The sequence below is a fragment of the Scylla paramamosain genome, unplaced genomic scaffold (genome assembly GCF_035594125.1).
Source record: "Scylla paramamosain isolate STU-SP2022 unplaced genomic scaffold, ASM3559412v1 Contig2, whole genome shotgun sequence".
In the NCBI taxonomy this organism is placed as follows: Eukaryota; Metazoa; Arthropoda; class Malacostraca; order Decapoda; family Portunidae; genus Scylla; species Scylla paramamosain.
In genome coordinates this window covers 292,501-302,500 of record NW_026973667.1, presented here as the reverse complement: position 1 = coordinate 302,500, position 10,000 = coordinate 292,501, and the positions used below count along the sequence as shown (strand labels likewise).

Here is a 10,000-nt window from a genome sequence, read left to right as displayed (position 1 = left end):
CCAATCTAACCTAACCTAACCTAACCTAACCCAACCCAACCTAACCTAACCTAACCTAACTTAACCTAACCAAAGCTAACCTAACCTAACCTAACCTAACCTGACTTAACCTAGCCTAAATTTAAGACAGAGAGAGAGAGAGAGGTTAGGTTAGGTTTCTACATTAAACCAACTCTAAGTGACCCAGTGTGACCTCAGTTTGACCTTCCATTGCAACTATTTGAGTTAGTTTAGGTCAAGTTAGGTCAATAACTTAAAACCACCTTACAAATTACCTAGTGTGACCTATTGTGACCTAGTTTGACCCAGTGTGACCCCCATTACAGGTGTTGACCATCAGTGGCTGGAACCCGCCCCCTGGCCCCCGGAAGCTGCACGGTGACCTGCTGTACTTATCAGTGGTGACCTTGGAGGGCCGCCATCACCACATTACTGCCTCCACCTGGGGATTCTACCTCAACCAGTGAGAGAGAGAGAGAGAGAGAGAGAGAGAGAGAGAGAGAGAGAGAGAGAGAGAGAGAGAGAGAGAGAGAGAGAGAGAGAGAGAAAGTGAAGATTGAAAGTGAAGAAGATTGAGGGAGAAAGGGAGAGAGAGAGAGAAAAAGGAAGGGAAAGAGAAGAGATGGTGATGATTGAGAGAGAGAGAGAGAGAGAGAGAGAGAGAGAGAGAGAGAGAGAGAGAGAGAGAGAGAGAAAGGGAGAGAGAATGTTTTGAATTAATGAAAGAGAAAGAAAGAGAATGAAAGAAATAAACAAAATTTCACAAACTCTCTCTCTCTCTCTCTCTCTCTCTTTCTCTCTCTGACACACGCAAACACAACAACAAACAAACGCACACACACTCCCACCCTCTCACTCCTCCCACTCCCTCTCACTCTCTCTCTCTCTCTCTCCCCCAGGACGACAGAGGGGGAGTTTAACCCGAAGCCAGCCAACCCCTGCTACTTGTGCCACTCCCTCATTGATCTCCTGAACACTCTCTCGCCAGGATTCAAACGTAATTTCGCCAACCTGCAGAAGAAGAGGAGCGCCCGTCACCCTTTTGAACGGGTCGCCACCCCCTACCAGGTCTGTGGTGGTGGCGGTGGTGGTGGTGGTGGTGATGTTGAATTTTTTAATTTTTTGCATTTTTTTGTCTTTTTTGTCTTTTTTTTGTGTGTGTGTGTGTGTGTGTGTGTGTGTGTGTGTGTGAGGAGAGCTGGTAGTAGTAGTAGTAGTAGTAGTAGTAGTAGTAGTATTAGTAGTAGTAGTAGTAATGTGTGTGTGTGTGTGTGTGTGTGTGCGCGTCACAAAACAAGATATACACTCAGCTTAATCGCATGTGCGCGTACGTGTGTGCGTTTCTCGCCTAAAAACCCATTCCAGCATTATATAACCCCACGTGCGCGCATGTGTGTGTGCGTGTCCGTTCACATCCCTAAAGACTGAAAAATATTTAATCACGAACCAAAAAAACAAAAAATTCAAACAAAACTTTAGCGTAAGTGCGTTTATATGTGCGTATGTGCGTGTACGAGGTTGTGTGCGTATCCCCAGGTGTACACATGGGCAGCACCCCCCCCGGACCATGGCATAGACGCGCTGAGGGCCGAGGACGCATACAGCAGCAAATTAGGTTACGAGGAACACATCCCCGGCCAGACACGGGATTGGAACGAAGAGCTTCAGACAACGAGGGAGCTGCCGAGACGCACCCTGGCAGAGAGATTGGTCAGGGAGAGGGCCATGTTTAAGGTAAGGGTGTTAGGGATACTTGGGGATGTGGAGGAGGGGAAGGAAGGGAGGGAGGGATGTGTGAGAGAGTGTTTTGGGTGTGTTTTGATGTGTTTAAGGGTGTTTTGGGGCTGTTTCAGGGTGTTATGGTGTGTTTAAGGGTGTTTTGGGCTGTTTCAGGATGTTTAAGGGTGTTTTAAGGGTGTTTTGGGGCTGTTTCAGGGTGTTATGATGTGTTTAAGGGTGTTTTAAGGGTGTTTTGGGGCTATTTAAGGGTGTTATGGTGTGTTTAAGGGTGTTTTGGGCTGTTTCAGAGTTTTATGATGTGTTTAAGGGTGTTTTAAGGGTGTTTTGGGCAGTTTCAGGGTGTTATGGTGTGTTTAAGGGTGTTTTAGGGATATTTAAGGGTGTTTTGGTGTGTTTAAGGGTGTTTTAGGGGTATTTAAGGGTATTTTGGTGTGTTTAAGAGTGTGGGAGAGTATTTAGGTGTGTTTTCAAGGATATTTTGCTGTGTAAGGGTGCTTAAGGGTGCAGAGAGAGTGTTTAGGTATGTTTAAGGGTGTAGGAGAGTGACTGGGTGTGTTTAAGGGTGTTTTAGGCTATGACTTGAACTATAGAAGCTTTATTTTAATTTTTTTAGGGCATTTTAGGGATCAGGAACACTAAGGGATAGGAAAGGGACTAAAGGCAACTTAATCACTAGAAGGTTTATTTTTGGTATTTTAGGGTTTACAAAGCCTGAGGGAGTTTTTAGGGATAATTTAGGGACTAGGTTGGAGTGAAAAGCATAGTTTTTAATTTAAGGGGTCAGGGAAAATATATTTGTGGTATTTTAGGGTTCAGGAATTTCAGGGAGTGTTTTAGGGTGTGAAATAGGGCTGCATAGGCTTTATTTTAGGGATTTTAGGACTCAGGACGCTTAGAAACAAACGTAATTTAGGCTGTGAAAGATTTTTTTAGATTTTTTATATTTTTTAAGGTATTTTAAGGATTATGAAGGCAAGGGGGAGCCTAACCTAACCTAACCTAGCCTAACCTACCCACCAGGTACACTCGGATTTCGTGGCGGCAGCAACACGCGGAGCCATGGCTGTTATTGACGGCAACGTGATGGCGATCAACCCTGGCGAGGACCCGAAAATGCAGATGTACATTTGGAACAATATTTTCTTCTCCTTGGGGTTCGACGTTCGTGACCACTACAAGGAAGTCGGTGGAGACGCAGCAGCGCACGTGGCCCCTCGTAACGACCTCCAGGGGGTGCGCGTGTACGGCGTTGTGGACCAGGAGGGGCTGTACACCCTAGGGACAGCCGTGGTCGACTACCGTGGCTATCGTGTGACGGCACAGTCGATAATCCCAGGTATATTGGAACGCGAGCAAGAGCAGTCTGTCGTTTACGGGTCAATTGACTTCGGAAAGACTGTCGTGTCGCATGACAAGTACCTGGAGCTGCTGCGGTCCGCCGGGCAGACCCTAAAGGTGCTGCCCCATTCGGTGCTCAACGACAAAGGGCAGGAAGTGGAGCTGTGTTCGTCCGTGGAATGCAAAGGAATTATTGGTAACGATGGACGACACTACATCCTTGACCTCCTTCGTACGTTCCCCCCTGACATCAATTTCCTGCCAGGGGTGGAGGGGGCGGTGGTAGGGGATGCTGCCAGGACCCTAGGCTTCCCCATGGCTCACTGTCACAAGCTGGCAACCCTCAGGCAAGAGCTGGTGGATGCTTTTGTGGATAACCGGTACATGACCTTTTTGAAGATGGCAGCACTTCACCTCCAGCGGCTCAGGGCCCAGAAGGAGGAGGAGGTGGGGAAGAAGAAGAAGGAGGAGGAGGAGGAGGAGGTGGAGGCAAGCAAGGAGGAGGGCAAGGAAGAGAAGAAGGAGAACAAGGAGAAGGAGGATAAGGAAAAGGAAGAGAAGGAGGAGGAGGAGAAGGAGAAGGATGAAGCTGAGAAGGAAGATGAGAAGATTGAGGATAAGGAGGAGGAAGAGAGGGTGGAGAAGGAGGATGGTGAGAAGGAGAGCAAGGAGTTTGAGGCAGAGGCAGCCAAGAAGATGGTGGAGTCAGCAAGGGAGAGCCTGGCAGCCGACACAGGGGAGGAGAACACCAGGAACGTGATCCGCTCTGCAGCGGCGGCCGTGGGGTCCCTCAAGGAAACCGACTTTGACATCCGCTTCAACCTGGACGCCTTCTCCCCCGGCGTGCGGCACCCACCGGGGGCCGAGGGGCGGCTGGCCAAGGAGAGGCGGCTCATCTGCGACGCGGCAGACTTCCTGGTGGAACAGCAGATCCCCGGCCTGCTGGCGGACCTGTCGGACCACAACGCCGCGCCCATGGATGGGGCGGCGCTGTGCCACGCCATGCACGCCCGCGGCATCAACATCCGGTACCTGGGGGTGGTGGCGGAGCGGCTGGGCGCGGCGGACAGCCTGGGGCACCTGCACAGCCTGGCGGTGGGGGAGGTGGTGACGCGGTGTGCTCGCCACGTGCTGCGGGGGCTGCTGCAGGCGGTGGAGGCCATGAGCCTGGCCTGCGCCGTGGCACACTTCCTCAACTGTTACCTGTCGTCCTGCGTCAGCCCCCACGCCGCCGCCCGCAACGAGGAGCTGCTGTCCAAGCGGCGGCGGCGGCGGCCTCCCTTCAGCGGCGGGGGGTCGCAGTGGGCCTCCATGACGCCACGGTCACTGTGGGCACAGCTGCGGGCCGAGGCGCAGGAGTACTACGGCTTTGAGCTGCAGGGGGAGGGCGTGGACGCCGTGGTGCAACGCTACGGCCTGCAGAAGGTGACCCTGCTGCGGGCGCTGTGCCTCAAGTGCGGCGTGCAGGTGCTGCTGCGGGACTACAGCCTGGACGGCCGGCAGACGGAGGCCTTCACAGAGGCAGACGTCATCAACCTGCAGCCGGTGGTGAAGCACTGCAACCCTCGGGCCACGGAACGCCCTGGGCCTGTACAGCGCCGGCCAGGCCAAGACCCAGCAGGGCTTCCTGAAGGACGGCTACGGCCTGATCAGCGAGGCACTGGCCCTGCTGAACAGCGTGTACGGCGCCGTGCACCCCGAGACGGCCCAGTGCCTCAGGACGCTGGCCCGCCTCAACTACATCATGGGCGACCACCTGGAGGCGCTGGCCCTGCAGCAGAAGGCCGTGCTCATGAGCGAGCGCGTCAACGGCATCGACCACCCCCAGACCGTGGCGGAGTACGTGCACCTGGCGCTGTACTGCTTCGCCGCGCAGCAGGTGAGCACCGCGCTGCGCCTGCTGTACCGCGCCCGCTACCTGCTGCTGCTGCTGGGCGCCGAGGGCCACCCTGAGATGGCCCTGGTGGACAGCAACATCGGCCTCATCCTGCACGCCGTGGGCCAGTACGGCCTGTCTCTGCAGTTCCTGGAGGCCGCGCTTCACCTCAACCTGCGCTTCCACGGCAGCCGCAGCCTGAAGGCCGCGGTGACCCACCACCTGGTGGCGCGCACCCAGAGTTGCCTCGGGGACTTCCGCGCCGCGCTGCGCCACGAGAAGGAGACCTTCGCCATCTACCGCACCCTCCTGGGGCCGGACCACGACAAGACCAGGGAGGCCGACGAGTGCCTGCGCCACCTCACCCAGCAGGCCGTTGTCATGGCCAAGAAGATCAGCGAGGCTTTCGGCGGCGGCGGTGGACGGTCGGCAGCAGTGGCGGCGGCCTCGCTGGGGCTGCCGCCGGTGCAGATCCAGCCGCCGTCGCTGAGCAGCGTGCTGGACCTGCTCAACGTGATCAACGGCATCATGTACGTGCAGATCACCGCCGAGGAGATCGAGCGACTCAGGGCGGAGATCGAGAAGGGCCAAGCGCAGGCCGCACACCTCGACGCTGCCGCTGACCACCACCACCACCACCAGCAGCAGCAGCAGCAGCAGCAGCACGACAGCTCCCTCGCCCTGGCAGAGGAGGGCGCCAAGAGTGAGGAGGAGGGAACCGCCAGCCGGTGAAACCCGCCAGCCACGCCACGCGCTGCCGCTGCCGCTGCCGTCGCTGCTGCTGCTGCCTGCACGTGGCACTGGCCCACGTGGCACTGGCAGGCCAGCTGAGTGCCGCCGGGGAGAGAGGGAGAAGTTGCTGTTGTGTTTTGGGTGAAAGTTTTGCACAAAATCAAAAGTTTCTGAGATGGAAAAGTTGTAATGGATGTTTGTGTGTTGGTTTGTTGGTTTGTTGTTGGTTTTGGAGAGAAATTAAAGGAAAAAACACAAAAATTATTAAAAAAGCATAAATGACTCAGTGTTTTGTTATTTTTGCTCAAAATGAAATGAGAAAGTTTGCACAAAAATTTAAGAGAAAACAGAAAAAATATTGAAAATACTGAAAATATTGAAGAAAACTGAAAAATTATTGTACATTTATGAAATTATTGAAGAAAAAGTGAAAAATTATTGTACATTTATGAAATTATTGAAGAAAAGTGAAAAATTATGTACTTTTATGAAATTATGGAAGAAAAGGTAAAAAATTATTGTACTTTTATGAAATGATTGAAGGAAAACAAGAATTATCGTACGTCTATGAAATTATCGTACATTCATATCATTGTTGTGCTCAGATGATGCATATAACTTGACTTTGTGGAAATAAATGAATAAAAAGCCTGGAAATTACTGAAATAGGCATAGAGAAATTAAGAAAAGCAAGAAATAGGCCTAAGAAATTGTAGAATAACAGATTTATGAAGGGCAAATGAAAAATAAGTGTATATATAAACAGATATAAGCAGAAAATGAAAAAAAAAACAGGCCTAAAAAAATGTGAATAAAGGGAGATTTATAAGAAAAAATATCAAGAAGAAAAGAAATAGGCCTAAAGAAATGGGAAATAAGAGAGATTTATGAAGAAGAAATGAAAAATAAACTTGTAAATAGTAAAGGTGACACAAATAGACATAGAAAAATATAAAGAAAAACAAGAAATAAGCCTAAAAATTTTGAATAGGCCTAAAAATGTGAAATAAGGGAGATTGAAGAAGAAAAAGAAAAAGAAACTTGTAAATATTAAAATGTCACAAATAGACATAGGAAAATATACACAAATAGACATTGGAAAATATAAAGAACAGTAAATAGGCCTAAAAATTTAAATAGGCCTAGAAATGTGAAATAAGAGAGATTTATGGAGAAAAAAAGAGAAAAAAATGTAAATATTAAAATGACACAAATAGACATAGGAAAATATAAAGAAGAACAATAAGTAGGCCTAAAGAATTGGAATAGGCCTAAAAATGTGAAATAAGAGATTTATGAAGAAAAAATGAAAAATGAACTTGTAAATATTAAAATGACACAAATAGACATAGGAAAATATAAAGAAAAACAATAAATAGGCCTAAAGAATTGGAATAGGCCTAAAAATGTGAAATAAGGGAAATTTATGAAGAAAAAAAACATGTAAATATTAAAATGACACAAATAGACATAGGAAAATATATAGAAAAACAATAAATAGGCCTAAAAAACTGGAATAGGCCTATAAATGTGAAATAAGAGAGATTTATGAAGAAAAAAAGGAAAAGAAACTTGTAAATATTAAAATGACACAAATAGACATAGGAAAATATAAAGAAGAACAATAAATAGGCCTAAAGAATTGGAATAGGCCTAAAAATGTGAAATAAGGGAGATTTATGAAGAAAAAAAGAAAAAAAGCTTGTAAATATTAAAATGACAAGAAAAAGTAAGGAAATAAAACAAGATAGGCCTAGAAAAAGTTTAAATTTATATAAAGGAGAAATTTAACCTTGAAATTTGAAAAAAAAATGTTTATAAGAATGTATTAAATGTTTTTGTGGGGCATTTAAACTGACATTTAAATATGAGGGCATTTAAATAGAGAGAGAGAGAAAAAAACACGAACACACAAACGCAGAGAGAGAGAGAGAGAGAGAGAGAGAGAGAGAGAGAGAGAGAGAGAGAGAGAGAGAGGTACAGGTGGCGGTGGTGGTGGTGGTGGCAGTGAAGTAGGAGTGATTAAAGTGGTATAGTCATTATTAGAAACACTATTAATATCTAAACAATTTTCTATGAAGTATAGTTTTGTATACACAGAGAAAACACACGTACGTACACACAGACACAGCCCCTGGTCAGGTATACATGTGTACGTGTGTGTGTGTGTACGTGTGTGTGCGTGGTCAGGGGCTGTGTGTGTGTATAGAGGTGTGTACGTGCGTGTGTGTGTAATTAATATAGGCTTGTATATACAGATTTGTGCTTCGTGTATAAAAAGATTATTTGTGTGGTTATTTATGTTATTTTTATTATTTTTTGTGATTTTTTTGCATTTTTTGATTTTTATTATTTTTTTGTAATTTTTTTTTGCATTTTTTTGTGTTTTTTGGTGCAATAATTTTTTTTTTTTTTTTTTTTTGTCAAATTGTCGTACTTTTTTTAATGTATTCAAGTGCAATATTGTTTGTTTGTTTATTTATTTATTTATTTATTTATTAATAAGACAATATTGGTAATGATTTCTCAAGTGCAATATATATTTTTCTCTATTTTTTTTATTTTATTTAATTTTTACTAGGAATTTTTGTTCATATTTTCAGTTTTTTCAAAGTTTAATTATATATTTTCAGTTTTTTTCATTTTTTTTTTATTTATGAGGGAAAATAATCAGTTTTTTTTTCTTTTCCCGTTTTTTTTTCAAGATTTTTCCAATTTTTTGAGTGCCATATAGTCCAATTCACCAATACAGCTCTTGCATCACCCTGTAGATCTAATTTTTCATTATTTATTTATTTTTTTTTCAATACAATTATACATTTTTCACACATCAGGAAAATATTGCAGCTAATATATATATTTTTTTTCATATTCATTATTATTATTATTATTTTTTTTTTTTCGTGCTGTGTTTTCCAGTCACCCATACAACTTTTGGATCACCCTGTATGGAAAAAAAATATCGTACAATTTAATTTCCATTCTTTCTGGTCACCCATGCAACTTTTGGATCACCCTGTATGGAAAAAAATATCGTACAATTTAATTTCCATTTTTTTCTGGTCACCCATACAACTTTTGGATCACCCTGTATGGAAAAAAAATATCGTACAATTTAATTTCCATTTTTTTCTGGTCACCCATACAACTTTTGCATCACCCTGTAAGGAGAAATTATCGTACAATATAATTTCTATTCTTTCTGAAGTCACCCATACAACTTTTGCATCACCCTGTAAGGAGAAATTATCGTACAATATAATTTCTATTCTTTCTGAAGTCACCCATACAACTTTCGCATCACCCTGTAGAGAGAGAGAAAAAAATATACAACACATTTTAATGATTTTTTTTTCGAAGTCACTCATACAACTTTCGCATCACCCTGTAGAGAATTATCGTACTCTTTACTTCTCATTCATTTTGCGTCACCCTGTAGATACCATATTGAGGTAGTGTACATTCCACACACTGTATATAAAAAAACCGAGGGCCGCTCAGTGCCTAATACCACACCCCCCCCTGGCACTGACCCCCCCCTGTGACCTCTGACCCCGTGGTGCCCCGTGAGGTGTGTGGCACTGGGCACTGGAGACTGGCACTCGATGGGAAATGAAATAATGAATAAAAAAATAATAATTAATAAAAAAAATGTTTAAAATGATTGAAAAATGTTTTAAAAATTATTGTGGGAAAAAAGTCGAGTTTGTGTTGCTGATGATGATGATGATGATGATGTTTTTTTTGTGCTTTTTATACACAGTACTTTCTACAGAGGGAGAGAGAGAGAGAGAGAAAGAGAATGTTTGTGTTATTTTTCTAGTTTTTTTTTATTTGCTTGAGAGAGAGAGAGAGAGAGAGAGAGAGAGAGAGAGAGAGAGAGAATGTTTGTGTTATTTTTCTAGTTTTTTTTTATTTGCTTGAGAGAGAGGGAGAGAGAGAGAGAGAGAATTTTTTTTATTAATTTGCTTGAGAGAGAGAGAGAGAGAGAGAGAGAGAGAGAGAGAGAGAGAGAATTTCTTATTAATTTGCTTGAGAGAGAAAGAGAGAGAGAGAGAGAGAGAGAGAGAGAGTACTTTTTTCTCATTTTTGCTTCAGACAAAGAAAAGAGAATTTTACTATCTCTCTCTCTCTCTCTCTCTCTCTCTCTCTCTCTCTCTCTCTCTCTCTCTCTCTCTCTCTCTCTCTCTCTCTCTCTCTCTCTCTCTCTCTCATTTCTATCTTACTATCTTCAATAATGAGAGAGAGAGAGAGAGAGAGAGAGAGAGAGAGAGAGAGAGAGAGAGAGAGAGTTTGATAATAATTAAATTTAAG

The 10,000-nt window shown here is 44.6% G+C and overlaps 1 protein-coding gene across 1 annotated transcript in view; it reads left to right on the top strand.

Annotated features, from left to right (window-relative positions):
* Positions 1 to 8,856, top strand: part of LOC135096067 (clustered mitochondria protein homolog) — a 16,204-nt gene extending 7,348 nt beyond the window's left edge. The window contains 5 exon segments of the mRNA XM_063997299.1: positions 327 to 463; positions 900 to 1,068; positions 1,537 to 1,734; positions 2,761 to 4,656; positions 4,658 to 8,856. Of these exon segments, the coding sequence (XP_063853369.1) occupies positions 327 to 463; positions 900 to 1,068; positions 1,537 to 1,734; positions 2,761 to 4,656; positions 4,658 to 5,686 (3,429 nt within the window). The 3' untranslated portion in view covers positions 5,687 to 8,856.
* Positions 8,857 to 10,000: the final 1,144 nt, after the last annotated feature.